We start from the raw sequence: 23,224 nt of genomic DNA, 5'->3' as shown, positions 1-23,224 counted from the left end.
CTATGTTTTTGGTTGATTTAGTGCAGATATTATCCAAATTTTATGGTTTTTCAATGATAAATCAATGAATGTTGTGTTATTGAATTTAACATGAAGGAAGTGGAGTTCAATGTCAATCTTGGAATGCTAAAATCATGAGCAGTAGCACGTAATGATATTCCCATTTGCATCGGAGCAATTGCTCGACGAAGACTATAATCATCACGTTTTTGTGTCTTTCGTTTGTAATTATGATATTTTTGCATAAAAATAATAAATAATAACAATAAAAATATATTTCTATTTGAAAAATAAAAATTTTCTTAGCAAAAAAGCGGTCGGATTTACCCCAATATTTAGTGGTCGGATTTGCCCCACCGCGTCATTTTTCATTACGGTGCAATTAAAAAATAATATGAAAAAGGTTGAACTAAATTCTTCTATGCACTTTGTAGGACTTTAATCAAAGAATTTAAATCCACTTAGATTTATTATGCAATCACTTTAACAATCAGAAATATCCTGTAGTCAATGATGCACAAAAGTCAAATCAAAAGTTGTAAAAACACACTTTTTGTCGTTTGAACATCTCAATGTAGACTAATGAAATGCTGTCATACCACCATTATGATTATTTTCGATGCTCTACACGACAGCATTGATATTAGTTCGCGTAGTGCTTCTGATTTTCGATAACAGAGGGGGGTCGGGTTTACCCAACGGTCGGATTTGCCCCACCTTACCCTACGGTAGATTGTGAAAAACGTTTACAAATCCAATAGAATTGCCATGACATTTGGTATTATCACACTCAATGACTATTTCTCAGTTGATTTTACCATAAGAGATTGAACGTTGAAAACGTGACCCCTTAAAATCACTATTTCTCATTTATCACCTCATACATTGATTTACCGTAAATAGTTTGTTTGCAGCACTTCTAGAACTTTGTATGGCGAATATTTTTGCTGAAGCAACAAAGTTATCATCTCGTCTAATTGAAAAGTTATGAACGATTTTTGTTGAAAAATACACCATTTTCAAAAATTTATTATTTATTTTACAGAAATAACGCTCCCGCAGTTTTTTCACCAAAAACTACAAAATTTCCGATCTTTCAAATGAATTTAAAAGATTGAAAATCCATTTGCAATGTTGGAAGCTATATAGCTTTGAAAAAAACCATTTTTGTTTTGAAAATCGCCTGTAACTATGCAAACAAAAGAGATAGAAACTTCATTGCTTCGGAAAAAATGTGTATTTACAAAAGTTCTAAAAACCTATAGAACAAAGTATTAGCGAGAAATTAACACATAAAAAGAAATTAATAGAAAACCAATTTTTAAAGAGCCACCCTACCTTAAATATTGCAAAAATCATAGCACGTGAACCATTAGAGATAGCCACATAGTTTCTTCAGAAAAGTTACTTCAATTTGATTGATTTATAACTTTGTAGGACGTTATGTAGCTGAATTTTACATATCTAAGAAGTTGATACTTTGAACACCCTAACCATAAGGACCACCCTAATTCAACTAATATAAAAAAATCGGCAAGAAAGTACTAACAAAGTTTGCTGAAGATACTATATATCGAAAACCAACGGTTTTGGTGCAAACAGTTTTGTCTTCCTAAATACAGCTTTGGGACCATAGTGCAATGGTTGCTTACACGAAGAAGCAAATAACAACCGGGGTTCGCCCCTTGCCGTTCTTTGACTCTGAGTTACTGTATGCGGATCAAATCAAGCACATTGAGTTTATATTGGATTCTAAACTGACTGATCTGCTCACATTGAGTTGAGGGTCAAGAAACATGCATGGGCCACGGACAGTACAGACAAAGCACTATACTATATTTCTCCTTAATGGAGGAAAAATTGGTAAAACCTATTTTTTCCACTAAGGAGAAAATTTTTTTAAACCACTTTTGCGCGTGAAGAGCACAAAACCTTTAATTTAAACTGTTGTGGATTTTGCGTTTCGGGTCCTGCCAGGACACTGATTGCTTATTAATACAAACTCAACTTTTACGTGGATTCTATTCAGCGTGCTGAGTACTATTCGTGTGATCTTTGTGAATCCGATTACGGAGCTTCCATATCATTTGATATGTAACTGCAATGCATTAATACAGTTACGTATCCGCATTTTTAGTTCTCCATGCATAAACGAACCTATTTACAAAGAGCTAAAACTCTAGGATATACTGTTTCTTCCTAACCCAGGGTGATATAGCACTATCGGTTTTATTAGTAGGGTTCATTATTCCTTCTGGAGTGAAGAATTCAAATGTGTTCATTGTTTTGTCTTGTGGTTGAATTGAGTTGTCATTTTCCAATTCCTTGTCATTTTCTTTCACCTCCCTCTGCCTTCCCACTTGGAACGTGATACTTGACAAGGCATAAATCCCCCGTGGACGCACAGTGACGCCCCTCCTTACAAAGTTGTGACAAAATTATAAAAATTGGTTTATTTGCTACAAATTTGGTTTTTGACGAATTTTGGATCGCTGAATTAGTTTCTGCTATCAGTTTTGAAATGCCATATTTTGTTTCGACTATTTTTATGTGAAGCCATATGCAGTCGTTGGTCATTAAAGGGTTAATATACACGTTAATAATAGTAGGCAATCGAATCGAATAGCAGAAATGGTTGACAAAACTAGCAAAAACCACTAATTTTTCAGTAATATGATGTTGTTTAGGCAACTAAGTTGTAAGAAGATTTATGAACTACACGGCGTCTTCATATGGGTATTTTTAAAAAACATGCATATTAAAATAACGGCGCAAAAATTTGCAAGGTAACCTCAATATATCTTAAAACTACACTAAATTTTGAGTCAGATTCATGATAAGTGACCTATGGGAGACCATCTCAAATATTGTAAGACGTGTAAAGATAAATTACTGATATGACATTCAATTTCTCAATTGATTTTTCTTTAGGCAGAACAAACGTAAACATTTAGTGCACAAAAAGCTCATATCCATTCGTTAGCACATTCATTCTTCTTTCCAAAAAACTCAAAACCAGGCATTGTAATTCTCTCTCACTCACGCGAGAAGAAGCTTATCCGATGTCCAACTTTTCCGAGATAAGATGAGTCGCAAAATTCTCCATCCCCACAAATAGCGAGAGAATAATTTTCCGGATAAAATTTATTTGATTTTTTCCCTTCTCAGCGGAGAAGGTGATAATATTTTAATTTCTTTGACATCAATAAAAGCGTCAAAATATACATTTACTTTCCAAGAAAGGCGGCAAAGAAGTACGGTAGACTTGTTTTTTCGTATTTTGGAATAGCGATAACAAGCCAGCAAGCGCAAAAAGGATACCACGATAAACTCATTCGCTCATTCACCGGCGGTTTTATCTATACGGAGAAATAACACGTTGTATTTATCCGGAGAAGTTGTATGAGTGCCAATATCATTTCGTGTGAAAATGTGAGTTTTTATTGTCGCAGTAGCAAATTTTCCGGACGCATCTACTCATATGAGCGATAAATGCAATGCCTGCTCAAACCTACTTAAATCGGCCGTGTAGTTCTTGAGATATCGTCACATGAATTTAAAAGGTACGAACAATTCTTATGAATTGAATTAAACAGAAATCCTTGACATCATTTGCTTCAACTACATATTGAAAATTCAATTTGAATCTGATTTTCGTAAAATTTTGAGATAATTTTATTCAAACTGAGAAAAAAATAAAATATATATTTACAGGAGAATTAGAAGACATTCATTTTGGGGTTTTGTCGCTCGTCGTGCCACTGTGGGACGTGCCAATTGAGCCAATCTATTCTGATTTCTGATTCTTTATTAGTGATCTCTTGGTTGGCTACACAAGCAGTGAGGCCATGCTAGGGTTGACATTATTGATCATAGGTATAGTGTTCAGAGTCCGATCGGCGTAAAACCGAGAAAGATCTATCCGAACCTCTTTCCACCAACTTCGGTGACGAGTTTGGAACGTGCTCGAGGGCCTACCAAGGATTTACCGTTGAAGTTGCACCATTAGCATACTCGCGATTTCTGGAAGGTGTCACACTTTTCTATTGAGGAAGCGAGTACCGGATAATATAAGAAATTGGGAACTTTTATCCGTGTCCAGACAATTTCATGTCCCTATCGCTGTAAATCGAATAATAATACATGTTGTACAACCGTTAATACTTTGTAAAACGTCAAGACATGGATACGGCAGTTGAACAGTGTTCATGATTTCAGGAGCTTATTCGCGGTTTTCGTAATTTCTCATCACGTTATTATACAATAAGTTTACAATCGAAATAGCGTGAGCATAAAGTTCATAATTTCAGGATCTTTGTCGCGATTCGTAATTTCTATTCACGTTATCGGGATAAGTCATGAGTAGAGGGATTCATTTTCATGATTTCAGAATCACAGTCACGAATTTTGATATTTTAGTTTTGTGTAATGTGATTTATGTCCATGATTTCAGGATCGTAGTCATGGTTTGCGTAATTTATGTGCACGTGATATTGTATTCTTGAGCTTACTCTCGAATTCGGCATGTGGAATCATGTGACTCATGTTCATGATATCAGCGGTGTTATCATAATAGTCGTAATTTCACTTCGCTTTATTGCGATATGTTATTTTTTGCTACCATTCGATTTTTTACTTGCAGTAACGTGACAATAATAACTGGATCATACAAATGTGACTGATTCGCGGTATCTTGTTCTGCGAACTCTCGAGTACGATTTGTAACTCTGTTTTTTGGGACTCAGCGCAGCTTTCGTTTTCTATCCAGACATCTGAACCTCATCAAATTAATATCGATGTTCGAAGTTCTAATAGTTTTCTTATATTTGCTGCTCGTACCTATTACTAGTCGCTAGCAGCTGGAGATATATGTCATTTCATGAAATAGTGCATGGAGCAAAGATGATTCAACGAATAATCCTCCAAATTTTGTGAAATAGTTCACGTAAAATTTCATGACCATATTACATTAAATTAAAATGATATTTTCTAAATATCATAAACACGCAAGATAGGTCGTAAACCATGTACTAAGAATCATGAACCAGTTCACGAATATACGAAGAATATTTTATGATTTCGTGAACCATGGTATTTCACGAGCATGAATAGTAAGTCGTGACTATTATACTAGGAGTCGTGAAAGTCGTTCACGCATACATGAATAAGATTTTACGATTTCATGAACTATTTTACGTGACTATTGTACAAGGAAACATGAACCAGTTTACGAATACATGAATAATAATTTCATTTCGTGAACTGTTTCATGAGCACGAATGGGTAGCCCTGACCATTTTGCCAGGCATCATGAACCAGTTCACAAATGAATGTGATTTGATGATTTTGTGAACTATTTCACGAATAATATATTAGGAATCATTAATCAATATCTCAAGGATTGAATGGATTCATAAATAAAATTCCGAGTTTCGCGAAATAGTTCACGAGAAAGACTGTTTTGATTTTGTGGACTAATGTTCCCAAATGTATGAATAAAATCATCAGTCAACCTTTGTTTTTTATGAATAATGTGCATAAAGCTGTGAATTAGTTCATCTACAGAAAATCGATTTGGTAATAACATGGCGGAAACCATGACTGAAGTTCTCAAAATAAAAATAAACATTCCTACTAAGGGACCGCTCATAAACTACGTACACCGAAATTTGAGATTTTTTTACCGCCCCCACCCTCCCTGCGTAGTAGGTTTAAGTAGACTTTTACCTAAACCCACACCCCCCCTTCACCCCTACGTTGACTTTTCATTTTTTTATTTGTGGAAAATGGGAAATTAGCAAGAAGCGCGTTGTATTGTTCAAACGTGAACAACGTGAGGCGTTCAGATTTATTTCAAGCTCTCCAAATATTAAGGACAAAAACAAACATCGCACAATAATGCTTTTCACATTGGTGTTTTGTTTACTACTGCACAAAACATTTAGTATCAATTCAAGGGAATTTAAAATCAAGCGTATCATAAAATAATTATAAAATTCAAAATACAACACTCGAACTTCGAATTTTGAAAATTACTTACAGCTTTGAGAAAGGTTTCCATTTAAATTTCATCATACTATCAGTTGGACTTGTACGAACACCTTGTAGTATGTTATATAATACAAGTAAAAATTTAAAAGTGCTTTTAAATATTCGTTTAGTAGAGTACTTCTTTTTAAAGTAAGTCACTCGAAAATATTTCTAAAGATTTGTTGCTATGAACTTCTGGAGCATCAGTGGAGCATTAAAAATTAATATACTTTAGGAAACAATTTGAAATTATGCTGTCGATATTTAGTATTATCTAGACAGAAATATCAAACCAAACATGCACACAAATTTCACATTTCGAGAACAAATTACAATATTCCTAAATTAGGGGATGAAACTATTCCCAATTCTTTCCAAAAATATCTATTTTTTATGAAATAAATAGTCATGTCACCTAAGAATATTTTCGCAAATATCAAAGCTTAACTTCGAATATTTATTTAGTAGAACCGAAATGTACGGAGTTGAACCGGGTCAAGTCGTAAAATTTAACGGTCGTTTTAAGATTTTGAAATCAGTGTAAATGATTGCAAGAGAAATTTCAAACTGATTAATTCGAGTAAACACTTTGTTGTAGAAGTTTAACTACACCTGGTTTAATCACCAAAATTAATAAATAAAAAAATAAAAAAATATGGCGTATTCTTGTTAGCATGATGGTTTAAATGTTTAACTTTGTCCATTTGCATGTCTGCTAACTAGTGGTGTCTCATAAATCACGACTTTATAACTATCATGTTGTGTTATTTCTAGAATTGTTTCATGAAACCAAAACTGTATGAATGAGAACATAAATAAACTATTCGATTTCATTATCGTCAATTCGGTTCTTGCGGACTAGATTTCAACGTACTTGAGTGAACTGTAACTTTTTTTACTACAAATTTTATATTAGATGATAGAATCTACTAACATTCTTCCTATGACTTTCAGCTATCAACTCGGTATCGTTTGTTGGTTTTAATAGACGATTTTATTAATTGTGTGTTTAGGCTAGCCTCAACTCGGTTGATTTTTTAGCTGCATTTTCGATTTAGGTATAACACTTATCTTTAGAAAAAGTGCTTCTTTTATAATCTAATCAAATATTAAAAGACACCTTTCTACTACTTATTCGCAAATTAATAAGTATTGATGCCTTGTAAGCTTAGTGTCGAGAGATAGTACTTCATTAGCATTTAACTTCGCAAATTCTGTAGCATAAGCACTCAAGTTAACTAGCAGAATTTTCATAATAACTTGCATCAACTTTAGATAATTCTAATACAGTGAAGATCCGTTTTAACAGCCTTTTGGTGAGTTTTAGGTTGTTAAAACTGGGATATTGACAAAATTGGTACACATATTTCTCTTTCTTTTCAACCGAAGTTCTTAAAATATTCTTCTTTAGTCCCTAGATATAGCTTCATAACCCTTTCCGATTATTTAGTTTAAATTTCGCTTAATAGGGTCAGAAAGCGCAAAATTTAAAATAAAATTAAAATTTGGATTTTTTCATATTAAGGATCTCTAAGAAAAATATGCTCAAGAAAAAATTTACTCGAATTCGACTTGGTTCGTCTGCTATAGCCCATCAAACTACCAACTAATAATTTTCATATGAGGCTGACAAAATCGTGGGCTGATAAAATCGGGTCTTCACTATAATCTATCAATCGTACAATGTAATGGTACAACAACATGACAACAATGTTCCATAAATACCTTCTCGTCTCAATGCGACTGTACTCTCCGCAAAATAGATCTTTGTCACACACGTCCATAGCGAACTAGTCCATTGTTCACATTGTTCTTTCAAATTGATGTTCTTTTGGTGCACAGTGGTCAAAATGAGCAATTTCTTGCATTTAATTATTTTGCGGCTAAACCATAAGGTTTTGACTTTTGGTGACTTAGGACAAGTTTTTGGAGAAATTAAGACAGATTTTTAGAAGTAGACGACCATGATCCAAAATGAAAAGTAAAAGCATTTTTGAAATGTAACCTTTTACTGGAAAAAGATAGACAGTTTGAGTCTTCAGCAAAGTTGCAGACAATGTTATTTTTAGAAATTTAACTGAAGATACTAACTCTCTATCTACAGCCGTTTAGTTGTTATGAGAATTTATCCAATGAACCCCATAAAAATCAGTTTATTTAAAATAACTTTTGTCGTATTCATTTCTCTATAACAATGTTCTTCACAATGTTTTATATATTACAAAAACCTACAACTATGTTGAATATTTAAAGACGATCCGATGTTTATAGAAAAAGTTAGAGCTGTTTCTTTGATTAAAAATGTCATATTTCTTAACAAGTTTTCTAAAAAAGTTGCAAAAATATGCAAATGTAATAATATTATCTTGAAAGTACTAACAATCTACTACAAAATCCTAAAGGAGTGGTTAGTATCTGTTAGTATCCAAGAATGTTATAAAAGAATGAAACGGCGAGCATTTGAGTTTTTTCTTCAGCGCTATCTGGCTTCATTATATTCAGCCATTTTTTATGTACTGTATTCAAAATTATTTTAGTTATTATAATCAATTAATGAGTTATTGTAACAGTAATACCATAATTTAACAAAAATTGCTCGTAGTTCCATTGGAAATTGTGTGAAGAAATACTGTACAAAATTATGAAATAATTGGTCCAGTACATTCTGAGTTATGATGCACACCTATTTTCTTAAAGTCTCCTCCACAGATTCACTCTCAATTATTTTCAATATTTTTCCACGAAGATTAGAGAAATTAAGTTCAAATGTTGTATTATTATATGGAAATTGACTAACGCTTTGTGTATCATCAAAATCTATTAAAAGCAATTTTCACCGAATGAACCTGATCTCTTACGGGGGGTAAGATATCGACGAATGGGGGATTCGTCGATATTTACATGAATATTTGCTTGGTATATTGTGAACCGTGTATGAGTGCAAAATTGAAATAAAGCAACTTCGATATTAATTGTTCATTGGATGCTTCTATTCTATTTGATCTATATATTACTGACAATAAATTTTATGTTAGGCATTCCAGTATGCTTTCAGTTTTTCAAGCATTTTCATGTAGCCGTTTATTAAGTAGCGTAAACGTGAGTTGTTGTAGTTTTCGTAAACGTGAGTTGATGCAGCTTTCGAGTAAAACCGAAGAAGATCCAAATAAAAATTTGCATAATAAGGCAGACAACAGTTCATCGAAAGAGGATAAGATAACTAGGTCATCAACATTCTATTGTAGACCTTTGCTACTTTCCCATTATATAAGATTGAATAGAATATAAACGCCGTTAGAACTCAAATACTCGCCATTTCATTTGGGCGCAACATTCTTGGATACCAACGGATACTAACCATTCCTTCATGACTTTCATGTACTTTCAAGATAATACAATATCACCTGCATATTTTTACTTTTTTAGAAAACTGGCTAAGAAATATGACATTTTTAATCAAAGAAACATCTCTAACTCTTTATATAAGCATCGGAGAGTCTTAAAATGTTCAACAAAGTTGTGGCATTTTACAATATCTAAAACATTGCAGAGAGCACGGTTGTAGATAAATGAATATGACAAAAGTTATTTCCAAAAAACAGATTTTAAAGGGTGTAAACGAAAACTTCTCATAGCAACGAATCGGCTGTAGATAGAGAGTGTCTTCAGTTAAATTACCTAACATTCTCTACAACTTTGCTGAAGGCTCAAACAGCCTATCTCCTTTCAGTAAAAAGTTATATTTCAGAAGTGGTTTTACACTTCATTTTGGAACATGACCGTCTACTTAAAAAAATCCACCTAAATAACTCCAAAAACTTGTCTGAAATCACCAAAACTCAAAACCCTATAGTTTAGCCACAAAATAACTAAAGGCATGAATTTGCTCATTTTGACCACTGTGGGGTGTTTCAAACAACTCGAATAATTAAAAATCATATTCGATTTTGTTCTGTTTGCTTTCGTCCATTTCTGGACAACGAGTTTATAAAGAGAGCAAATGAGTTATTTTAAATCTTCAATCTTTTCCTAATACACTAGTTATACCACTATTTGTTACTTGTATGGACTTGTCAGCTTCAGATTCGTCTAAATCTGAAAAAATAAGATCCGTCCAGATTTCGAAAATATATATTTTAGCTAATTGTCAGCTACTAATCGTTGCTGAAATAATACTATTATTGTTAAATAATTGATATTCTCACCAACTAGACCTCTCTCACATCCTCTTTTACAGGTATAATCCCTTTCCCCTCCCACTGCATTCCATAATATGTTAACACGAAGACAACATTTAATTCATGCTGATTTATCCCCTTAAATATTATATTTTTTGTTCCAAGGACGTCGTCTACATGTTGCTCATCAGGTTCGTGGCAGTCGTGCTCTAGGCAGTGTAATAAGAATATAATAGACATTTTCACAAATATATTGAATATAACTTGCTATTGGATAAATGAGAAAGGCACAATTACACCATTAGGTGGATTAAAACAGGTTTTTAAGTTCAATTTTTCTGTTCAATTATTTCATCATATAGCCTCCTCTGAAGAAGGCACAAACAACGCACCGAAACGTTAAGATTTTAAAGCACAAAAACGGTTTGATCTACTGAAGACTGAAAAGCCGTTGAAAACTCTACATAACAAAAATCCATTCGAAAGTCCGCAAAATTTCATTAATCTTAAATATTACGCTTTGTTAAATTAATTGAATCGAAAATATCACGCATTTCAACATTTCACTCTCACAGCGGCGCTTTTCGCGTCCCGAGTCTTAACGTAACATAAACCTCGATCGATATTCCCTAATTGCGTGTTATTATCAGCGTCCATCGCACTCTGGAACTCGCAGCACGAGCCGTAATTATGATATTACTACCATTAGTGCGCGTCGTCGATATTTTGTATGCGGGACTCTCACAGCAATACGAAATTTGTCATCGGATCGAATATTAATTGAATGTAAATCCATATTACTTTACATAATTAATCGGAAGAACGCGCTGGAGATGTGGAAGCTTTTCCAGCGAAACGCGGAGAAGTCAATAATTAAATTCTACGAGTCGAAACCCATTAAACGGTACATGACCAATTCGATTTGACCTCGATTTCAATTGCCTTTTTCAGTGCAAAATTACTCATTTTTTCATCTGTCCAATAAGATCTTAAAACATAATCGCAAGATCGATATTATTCGGTTATTTCTTCGCTTTTTAAGATATTTATGAACACAGTTATTTTAAAAAAAACAGTAGAACAACCCCTGATCCTTTATTTTGACTCGATTGCAAAAAAGTTTCATTCCATCTAGTAGTGCAATTGAGCCTCATTTATTCAAACTATTCCGCAGTTAATAAGAACATTATACCTTCGATTTGGAAATCGAGACAGCCTCCCAAGAGAAAGAGATGTGTATTTAATTCAGGGACTGTCTCACTTCCTCGATGACGTAAATAGGTTTGAACAGGCGCATTTCCCTACTTGATCTTGTGAGAAGTTACGAAAAATGATCCCAGCACATGATAATTCTTTATATAAAACCACTACACTGATAAAGTGATAACTACTATCACGACAGTACTAGTTCGCAACCAAAATGACCATGAGCTAGCCTTCATTGTATTGTCTGCTATTATTCTCGAAATACGTATGGTTGGGGATCATCGGTGTAAAGCGATTCTTTGACGGATGAAATTTCAATAACAATGCTTAATTTCACAACCCCATTGTTTATATTTGACGACTTATTTCGCTGGAGTCAACATTGAAAACAAATCTGGGAACAATAATTCCCTATTCGCTTTTTGTGGACCACATCAAACAAGTGTCACCGGTGAGAATAGAATTCGTTTTAACAGCATCTTTATTCGAGGCTACTGACATCGACGTGCGTTTGATTAATGTTGACAGCAATTTATCTGCTCTAAGAAAACAAAATACACAACATCTCACTGAATTTAAAATTGGGCGATTTTTTCCCGTAATTTAATTTCGTCAAATGATTGCAAACGATCAACAGCGCAGCCGTTTTACCCCACTGATAATGAAACTGTCGTCCCTAAGACACGAGACAAACGCAAACGAAAATGAACGCATGAAATTCCAGCACTAATAGCTAGTGTGAATCCTTTCGGTAAAGATCGAAAACAGGGGTTAGTCGTTAAATTTGTTTACGATCGCATCGCCTTAAGTTATCGGTGTTTTTGTTTTTTCGCTGTCAGTTAGTTACGGAAGTGAATTTGAATCTGTCAACAACATACCAGCCTCATGCCAAGTTCGAACAAGATATGGCTAACGCTGTTGGAATCTGCTGTAACGAAAATCAAGTATGTGATCCTGATGACCCGTCTGGGGCTTGTTTTTGTTTTTTTGGTTAAACTAATTTTGTTTTTCAATTCCAAGTTCCTGTGCAAATTTCGAATGCATGTCACATTCAGTGGAATCATCGTGTTCGTGCCACAATGTTTGCATGCTCATTGCTCGTAACCTCTCTTCCATATTAGAGTAATCAGAATCAGAATGATGTAGAGCTGCAGTATGGCACTACAATTTTGTCAGAAGCAGTGCTACGGTAGCTATTTTTAGTCAGCCATCCGAGTGTTGATTGATAAGAGCGATTCCGCTCCGGGGGCTCATTATTTATTTACACACATATATGGCAATCGGGATTGTATTCAAAAACAATCCGTTGTTGACAGGCATTGCATTGTTTCTTCAGTTTTCTAAGCAGATTCCTTATTTTCTTAATTTTTCGCCACACGCTTTTGATTGCTATCAATAGCATACCATGATTAGTGTGGAAGCGTGGGATGATAATGAATTATTTCGTTCGAAATGCTAAAGACTTCAATTTAATATGCTCAAAGAAACGATTCTGTGCTCTAATTTGACGCCCACTCGCCCACATTCTTTGGACTAATTTTATTTTGTACCTCTGAGAGCTTTCTAACCTTCTTTTGATGTTTGGGATTTCAAATTCAATTACCAGAATTTTTTCTAGTCTAAGCGAATTTTTTTAGAAACAAAGTTGTTTATTTGAGCTTAAATTTTCAGATTCTGGTAAATATTACCGATTTTCGCCTGGTTAGCTAATAGGAATCCCAAGTGTCGAAGTGGATCTTGTTTGGCTTCCATAATAGTGCACAAAGGACAACGGAAAACGGATCTTAAAATTTCTTAATAACTTTGGGAACTAATTTAAAAACCTACCTAGAAAGACATTGATATGTTGACACAATTAATTTTCTTAGATGCTGCAAAAGAACCTCCCGGAGGATCCGGAATATCTGTAAAAGTGATCAATTTTTGAGGACTTTTCAATAATAGTTTTAGAAGCATCGCTGGCATTAAATTGTACTTGTGATTGCGTCATGGACTGTAATGATCACGTAATGACTTCCGGATGATTCGGAACATTCGCCGAAATCTTGAGCTTGAGCTTGTGCGACCACCCCTGGCTGCTACTCCGTTATCGATCTGGACTAGCTGAAGTTGCACAGAGAATAAGTAGATAATTATACTTGGGAGTAGCAAAACATCTTTCAATGTTTCAATGGTAATCCTAAAGTATTGATCAATACCGGCGCCGGCCAGGCCCGCACGTAGATCACGGGAGGAAAGGGAAGGAACGGTTAGTCCGATACTTGCTTTTGCTAGAGGCCGTATACACTACTGCGCGCACTCCACAAGTATCACAGGAGGAGGTTATTTTTGTTAGTAAGAGTATAGAGAAGTTGGATCACTTCTTCTTTACCAACGCCAGAGAGGTGACTTCATTATCTGGACTAGACATCGATCCACCAAACTCATAGACCGGGGACCAACGGCTTTACTTCCCTTCCGAAGGAAGACGTGTCCACAGATTTTTTCACCTCAGAAAAATCTTAACGACCTCGGCTGGAATTGAACCCAGGCAAATTGGAATGAGTGGTGGTCACGCTTACCACTTTACCACCGGCGCCGTCTCGAAACATTCGCCGAAATGTTCAATTCACAAAGTCTAAAACTATCTGTCTTTTCCCGAAAGTTTTTTTTTTTAATTTTCAATTCGTGCTTGTCACATCCATGGATGTCCTAGAACTCCAAGGTTTTTGTTTTCGAAAATGAATTCGCAAATTTGGTTCTAAAACGCTGTGACTTTTTTCGGAGCTCTCGTTCTATGTTTTAAAACGCCGTTTACGTGCTCAAAATTTATAGCGTCTATACCATTCACTTTAGAAGTATAGTTTGTCGGAGGAGTTGTTGCCTTTATGATTGCACTTCCGCGTGAATACACGGTTCAGTTATTAAATCACCTATAAGTGAGATATAAAATTTATGTTTCGTAGTAATTTAGATAGACATTGTGTCTTCAGTAAAGTTGTAACTTGTGTTATTGCAAACAAAATTGCTAAAGACATCGTATACTTAGCTTTAATAGTTCTCAAGTTATGGATCTTTTTATATGGAAGAGTTAGTTTAGTTAGTTTTTTATCATAACTTAATTCAAAATTCTTTTACATTCTTTCAATTTTCTACAAATTTGCTTTATTGAAAGGCATATTTCTGCGGAATAAAGTAACTTCCTGTCTGTTCAGCTTAAAATAATATTTAAAAATTTTCGACAATTTTAGGGTTACTTTCACCTTTAATAACCTTCTAAAGACAATATCTTAAGATAGTGAAAGTACCGTACAACGGGGTGACTTTGATCACTCGAAACTTCTTCCGTAGATTGTTTATTCAGCCAGAATAGTTTACTGAATCATTTAAATTTGAAATAAGTTTTACTCTCAACTTATAAAACACTGATTTGTTATACTTTTTTAGTAAACCATATTACTTTACCTTATTTTTACGAAGCTTCGTGAAGTGTTTATTTTTTCTACAACAAATAAATTTTACATTTTTATAACAGTAATAAATTCCTAGCAAGTTTTTATTTTTCTTTAGAGTCGGATGTGCCGAATTGATTTTTTAGAGTTTTTTTAACTTAAATTTTTTTTTATGAGGCTAGTTCACAATTATTTTAAGTTATTTCAAGATTAAATTCGCAATATTTAATTTATATTCAATACTCCTACGTTTGAAAACGGCAACTCTTTCATAATTGATAAACCACTGAAATAAAACAAATTTAGCATTTGAAAATGATTTCAGATTCTTTTATTTTAGTTGGACTCGAATTATACGAATTTCGGTCACTGGAAGTTCCCAGTATATTGAATTACTTTGTACGATACCCATTCGCATCTCTTTAACAATGAACATCTTTTTTTGAACTAGTTTAAACAAACATGTGGATGAAAAACATTAACATAAAGAACTTAATGTGGGTGAACATGCAGGTTATCAAAGTCACCTCGAAATACGAAAACGGACTTCAAATCGAAATCATTTTGTGAAAATAGTTGTGAACTGACAATTTTGGGTAAAACTATCCAGGTTATTTTTCATACATCAGTACATGGTTTAAAATATAAAAACCTGTTTTAATCCTCCTAGTGGTGCAATTATGCCTTTCTCATTTATCTAAACTATGATTTAATGCCTGGTTACGTTCAATATAACAATGTGGAAATGTCTATTACATTCTTATCACACTTGATAAGCATATATAATTGCACGACTATGAACCTGATAAGCAACATGTCGACACTAACACACTTGAAACAATCATAAATATAATATTTATATATCTTAATCAGCGTCAGTTAAATGTTGTCTTCATGTTAACTTCATGGTGGCGTAGGGAAGGGATATAATTAGTGGTGGGGGGAGGATGCATCGGGAATCATCTTACTTATTTTAGTATACGGGGTAGATGAAGGGAATGCAGGTGGGAGGTTGGTCTGAGGGGGATGGTGAGAGAAGGGGAAGGGTGGTTGAGAGGTAGGAAGTGGAGGAGTAGATGGAGGGTTCAACACCGAACTTCAGATTATTCCATCCATTTAGGACGAGGTTAGTGAAAATTGGTTCAGTCATCACTGAAGTGGCTTTCAATTTGAAATATGCCCGGAATCCGGAACTTCCTGAATTATCGATAGTGGACAAAATATTCCAATAATCTTTGATTCGCCATCAGTGATCTAGGCCTGCGAATCGAAGTAATTTGATGTTCATTTCAATAGATTTTAAACCTATGAGGTATTTCGATTGTACCGGCTCATATGAGAAATTATTATGTGACCGCAGTAACCAACCTGTAACTCCGGAACCAAAAGTCAGAACTGAATGAAATTCAATAGCAGTCATTGGGAGTATTATATCTTTCATTTGAACTCAAGTTTGTAAAAATCGGTTAAGAGTTTGCTGGAAAATAGGTGTGACATTAGCTTGGGAACTTGGCGAGTTCCCAGGGGGCATCGAGATCCGTCATAGGTGACCAATGTGGTCAAAACTACTTTGATTGGTCATCAGTGATCTTTTTTTTTTTAATTCTCAAAGGCCTCCCCCTCTCATATTGTGACAAATGTCAAAGGGAAAAGGGGGAGCTCAGATACCAAATTTCACATCATTTGGACAATTTTAGACTCCCGCCCACTTCGCTTGAAATTTTTGAAATTGGTAATATGGGAAAATATAGAGAAAAAATATATTAAATGCTATAACTTTTGAAGTAGTAATCAAAAAATTACAATTTATACCTATCTTTAAAGTAAATAACCTTAGTATTTGAAGGAAGACATTCCTGTTTCTAGACAAATTGGGGAAAGTGGGCTACTGGGTCATTTTGGCCCCAAAATCCCCTATTTTTAATAGTTTTCCTGCTCCGTTATGTAAATCATACATATTTTGAAGTTTTTCTAATGTGAAAAAATCTCAGAAATCGAACGGAACTTTTTTGACCTTTGTCTGAATACGGGAAGTTGGTGTTATAGGGCCTTTTGTCATTAATATTAAATTTTATCATTTTCGCGTGATGTAAATCATACATATTTTGGGGTTTTTCTAATGTGAAAAAATCTTAGAAATCGAACGGAACCTTTTTGACCTCTGTCCGAATACGGGAAGTTGGGGTTATAGGGCCTTTTGTCATTAATATTAAATTTTATCATTTTCTCGTGCATATATCTCTATTATTCTTCAATCAATTCTCTTGAAATGTACCTTGTTAAACGTGAAAAATCCTTAGGATCACAATCAAAATAGATTCGTTATCGGTAAAATTCAGAAACATCAAATTATCTGATATATAGTCTCGATTTCATATTTTTATTATAAAATTGCACATATTAACTGCATTTAACAACAAAATTTACTATTTTTAGTGTAAAATTCGCTTGAGGATCGCATGAGAAAAGTTTCCATCCTGGAAAAATAGGGGAAGCTGAGGTATTAGGAATTTAACGAAAAAAATCTGATTTGTAGAGTTAATGTCCAAAAAATTGATGTTTCTGAATTTTACCTCTAACGAATTCATTTTTGTTGTATTCATAAGAATTTTTCGCGTTCAACAAGCTACATTTCATGAGAATTGATTGAAGAAACATAGAGATATATGCACGAGAAAATTATAAAATTTTATATTAATGAAAAAAGGCCCTATAACCCCAACTTCCCGTATTCGGACAAAGGTCAAAAAGATTCCGTTCGATTTCTGAGATTTGTTCACATTAGAAAAACTACAAAATATGTATGATTTGCATCACAAAGCAGAAAAATTATGAAAAATAGGGGATTTTGGGGCCAAAATGGCCCAGTGCCCCACTTTCCCATATTTTTCTCCCTCAGGAATATCTCCAAAGACAAAGATTTCCTTTGAAAAGAGGCATAAATTGCAATTTTCTGATTGCTACTTCAAAAATTATAGTCCGTAACTCCGGAACCGAAAGTCCAATCAACTAAAAATTCAATAGCGTCTTATGGGAGCATTATACCGTTCAGTTGAAACTAATTTTGTGCAAATTGGCTCAGTCATCTCTGAGAAAATTGAGTGACATTATTTGACACACATACACACACAGATATTTTGCGATCTCGACGAACTGTGGCGCTTCGAAAAATATGTAATGATTGCTTCAAAAAGTGATCAATGTCACCCCGGTTCACGGTAGCAAATTTTTAGTGCCGAATGTCTCAAAAAATGTTTTTTTGCAATGATCCAAAATTTTGGGGGTATATTAAAATGACCAGCTTAGCGTAGTTGGTAAATCGATTGCCTTGTACGCAGCGCATCTGGGTTCAAGTCCCGACCCCGCACATAGGGTTAGAAATTTTTCATAAGAGATTTTTCTAACCTGAAGAGGCTAATGACCCTAAGGTTAAAACCTCTATAATCGAAATTAAAAAATATATTAAATTGAGCCAATCGTGGTTTTTTGTTGTATTTGAGTAGACCTATAACCGTTACCAGATCAGTTTTTTAGTGCGTAATTTTTTGTAGCAGCGCACAGAGGAATAACTAGAACAAATTCTTGGCCAAAAACCAAAAAAAATTTTTTTTTGATTTTTTATTTAGCTATATTTTTTAGGTACCTAAAAGCATACTGCATATTGTGGCAAAGTAAAGAGTATGCCAAAAATTGCAAAAGAATTTTTGCATGGATGCAAAATGGTGATATTTTAAGGGTTTTTAATCATTTTTTATTATTTATCCAGCAAAATCGCTTGATTGTATTAAATAAGACAATATTATAACAAACGTAATTGAACACAACTATTTGTATAACCTCAGCTTAAAAATAACCGAAAATAGTAGTGTTGCTGTGTATTGGACCAGCTTTTAAAACACCTTTTTAAACAATTTATTCCAAATTTGAATGATAAAAAAGTAACATTATACGGCAAGATCATGCAAAGTTGCTGAAACAACATTACAAAACAAGATTTCGGCTATTCGAAAATTCCAAGCGATTTGAAAATGTTGATATTTTTACTAATTTGAGGTACGCCAAAATGCTGTAGGGTCAAATACTATGTTAGGAAAAATTAATCTTTATGAATATGTTCACAGGTATCCCTTTTCTTCTTCCTTTTCCACTGACCAACTGTTCATGCAGCGGGAAAAACAAGTGTATTCACAATGATCACCACGAAAATACTAGTATTCGGAAGGATCTAGAAAATTGACCCCTGCACTGGTAGGTGGATAGATACCAAATAGTCCCAAAAACCAGTTATTTTTTATTTTTTGTTCATATTAAGGCATAACAACAGCAATAGCCGCAATAAATAGTTTTGGACAGGATTCGACCTCAGTTACTCCTCTGTGCAGCGTGTTATTGGTTGATAACAAGAAACATCAGCTCAGCCCAAACAATACGTATTCCCCTGGCATATTAAACTTCCCAGGTGTTGATATCTATCCTATCAAACGTAAGCGGTTACACCACTGTAGAGCACGAAAAAATAGGCGTATTTAGGGAAATTTTCTTGACGCGATAAAGAGACGAATCGAGATCTTGTTAAATGTAAACATACAAAGATTGAATCAAAAATTTGATTGAAAATTACGTGAAAAGCAGTTGGAGCATCAAACAGCATACAATTTTGCACTTTCATTCGTGTAATATTACATGTCATTCATTTTTCAGCAGTATTCGAGTAAAAATACATTGAAGTGCATTGGTTTTCCGTTTAAAGAAACTGTAATTTTCAACCCACGTGTAAAATTATAATAAAATTCGTTGAAGAAAGCACGACAAGTCGTGTGTATTTGTGGTGGAACTTAATTTTACATTTATATTCATGCTCCAAATATGTGCATGAAAATAAACTTAAAATTACAAAATATTTTTTTCTGTAATGAATGTAAGTAATGAATCACGCAAAATAATTTTTTCGAGCTATTTCACCACAAGGTGGCAAGTGTGCAGCATTTTGTCCCAAGCGCGTTTTTTGAAGGAGTATTTCCCCTTCCAAAAAACTATTTCCCGCAATTTATTATTCAGAGCCAAAAACTTAAGTTTTTCTGATTCCTTATGACAATAGCAAGCGACGTACGCAGGTTTTTCGATATATTGACGACCTTTTCAGTGAAAAAAAACCCGAAAATGTCATAAAAATCGGCACAAAATTGTTAATTAAAAAAATAAGCAATAAAAAAAATAAAATTCTACTTACGTCACTGGAGAAATTAATTTCGAATTTGCTTTGAAAATTTCAAAACGATCAAAAATCATTTTTTAAAGTTACATTTCCCACCAGCTCCAAAAAAGTAATTTCGAGAAAAACGCAATAAAATTCTAACATTCCGAAGCATATTAACTAAATAAAAAATCGATGTTTTAAAATTCTACATTAGTGTAACTCCTTAACAAAGCAAACTTTGTACAGGGGCTTAGCGGTTTAGTACTACCCGGGAGGAACTTGGTCGTATACCCACTGCGCTATCGCCGATGCGAAGTTATATTTAAAATCCTATGAAAAGCAGGACTGTCAGTCAAGTGTCACATCTCATTCACAATATAAACGGTATCATGGACATCGACCTTATTGTCTTCGCTATAACTTTACGGAAGACACGGAAAATCTGTAAAACAGGTAGTCAATCCTTTATGCATGGTTCCTGAACTCTGTGGTATTTTCAAGTGTTTCTTGAATTATCTTTGGAATGAATTTTTATCTGTGAGCGAGATATGCACTCCATTGGCTTCGTAGTAATCTACACTACCAATCAAAATTTTGGATTAGCTTCAATTGCAATACCCATACTGGATATTGCAACTCCTCGAAAAGCTTAACATCACTAACTTCAGAATTCTATATCTCGAAATCCTGCTTATCTGCAAAGCCACTCTCTTCAGTAAAGGTATTCTAAAGGTCAAGGGGCTTCAGTATGTGGCGCTAGTGTGCATGTGAGGTTGAACATTTTAACTTGTTTTTATCTAGTTTTCCTAACGACATACGTAGTTCATGTACTAGCTCATTTGACGAGGCGTTTCTTTCAATGGCTCGTGGGTATTTTATGTGTGTTAAGTCCTGTGTACGCAATTTGCTGCTACGTGTTGCGATACTTTCTCCATATTCTTAATTCTATTCTTAAGATAGTCTTAATTCGGGTTCAACTGAATTTTACTAAGACTATTTATGTAGCAGGTAAATTTATGGTTATCCTAATTTTAATATAATTCAAATAAATTGGAAACATATTCATTTGTCACCAGTTTGCATTTAAAATCAAATTGTAGATGTATACAAAACTGAAACTCCTGCTACCTCCATCCACCAAATAGTAAACATAGCAGTATTTTTCCCGGTCGTTGCAGAATGTACCCGAACAATAACTTCCTGCCCAACTGATTGCACATTTGAAATCTCCCAAACAATGCCACACACATGTGCTGGGTAAAGACGAACATTCTCGCAGTAGCTACCTCTTGTAGACTCGTTTTCAACCCACGCTGCGCGTTCTTTATCGTTCCCAATCCCCCTTACCAAGGCATCGGAAACCGAGCGGCAAAATATTGGCAAATATTTTCGCAAAACGTTGCAAGCAGCACTCACAATAGCTGACTCAGGTTTCCCGAGACAGGAACAGCTCGTTAGCCGGGAACGGTGGTACAGGGTCGTACCGTTTCGGACGATTGTTGAGAAAAGAGAAAATATCACCAGGGTAATATGCATTTACGGAGTTAAACGGTCTTTAAAGTTGTTTAAAGTCTAAAGTAACGATATAGTAAATATTGGTCGTCTCACACAAAAAAATTTAAATGACGGTTCCCAAACGGACGACTAACAAATTTCAAGCATGAATGCATGAACTGGTTACAAATGAAAACTACAGTTGTGCTGTATTCAAAATTCAACGCCAGTGCTATAAATTTAATTAAATTCAGTTAGTGCATCTGCCAAAAATGTTCAATTTTGAATCAACCCAAAACCAGTCATTTGGCTCTTCGAATATTTGCGAGTTTTTCCTGTATCGTGCGTTAGGAATAAAAAACATCGATCGAAACAAGAAGATTGAATTTCATGCTCATAAATCTGTGCAAAAACAAAAAAAATTCATGGTGGTGAACCACGAACCATATGGTAGTTACCAGCAGAATTCCACCGTTATCGAGTCTGTTTTCCTATCCCTGTTGAATGGTAAAAATTACTGTCACGAATGGAGATTTGTTCCAGTCTAGGAGCAGTACGTCCTAGCGGAACGATGTAAAATTACCCCGTCGTGGATCGATCGGATTTCGAGAGTTGGATTTTTCAACCCATCGCAACTCAGGCGGCAAGATAAATTTGGCAAATAAAAGCTCGGTGATTAGATTTTATGGTTACTCGCGCGTTCAGGTTCGTAGATTTTCACCTGTCGCACGGATGAATTCGTCCGGAGTAAGATGCTGCGATGGGCGAAACAATAGACTGAATTCTTTATGCGTTGTGCTTAATTTGATGACACTTTTAGCCTGTTTTCCGTTGCTCGGAACAATGGATTTCGTAATTCAGTTTACTGAACAGGTTATATATTATGTCGGCTGTTGTTTTTATTTCTACAAACCAGCAGTGTCTCCGTCTGGGCTGGAAGGCAAAACATTATTATATCTGTAATAAAAGGCATACCTGCCCAGGACAAATAGTTTTTTATAGATGGGGCACTTTTTTGTTCCTAGACATTTTAGTTGAATAATTTTAGCGCCGGATGAACAATCCAAATCTGTAAATCCACTTATACTTACCCTAGCTTGTGTAAACTACATTATGCTTCTTAGAGTCTCTAACGTTCTGGTTGTCAAATCTTCCCTTTAATGTAATTACAGAATGATATCTTGTTTCCTGAAATCATCTGTAGGATATTTATTAACCCTCAAAATGGCAAGGAGTCTCAGAGGCCCGGCTAGTTATAGTTCTCTAGTTTTAATGAACTACAAATGATCGAGCGTTTTCGGGCTTTCGATTCTCTCATTCTCATTCTTGTCAAACGACAAAAAAGAGGCTTTTAATTTCATTGGGTCTTAGGATCGAAGCTTCTTGAAGTCACAATTTTAGCTTGACTTTCTGAGGGTTAATTCTAATATAGATTCTTGTATATAACTTTACTACTAAAAGCAATATCAATTATTGTAGATATTTTCAATTTACTACAGCAAAGGGAATGTTAATAACAATAATAACAATGTGCAATTCACACAATTTGTAATCTGCGAAAAAATACCCGGAGATTTTCGGTACAAATTTTAGAGATCCTTAGTAACAACTGAAGTTTTATGGAACTTCTGAAGCCTTTCTTAAATCTTAGAATGCACCTATAATACTAGCGTTGTTACTTAAGATGG

General features: G+C 34.5%; 1 protein-coding gene across 10 annotated transcripts in view; it reads left to right on the top strand.

The window, feature by feature from the left end:
* LOC131678493 (protein NDRG3) overlaps positions 1-23,224 on the top strand; it is a 224,934-nt gene that overhangs the window by 108,249 nt on the left and 93,461 nt on the right. The window contains exon 1 of one of the 10 annotated variants that reach the window (XM_058958676.1): positions 12,220-12,358. The exons of the other annotated variants lie outside the window; for them this stretch is intronic. Coding sequence (XP_058814659.1) covers positions 12,300-12,358 — 59 coding nt within the window. The 5' untranslated portion in view covers positions 12,220-12,299. Of the gene's footprint in view, positions 1-12,219; positions 12,359-23,224 lie in introns of those variants that run through there. 10 annotated transcript variants of the gene reach the window in all.

This window comes from Topomyia yanbarensis, chromosome 2 (genome assembly GCF_030247195.1).
Source record: "Topomyia yanbarensis strain Yona2022 chromosome 2, ASM3024719v1, whole genome shotgun sequence".
In the NCBI taxonomy this organism is placed as follows: Eukaryota; Metazoa; Arthropoda; class Insecta; order Diptera; family Culicidae; genus Topomyia; species Topomyia yanbarensis.
Note: the sequence above shows the minus strand (reverse complement) of the source record. Positions and strands in the feature narration are given on the sequence as shown.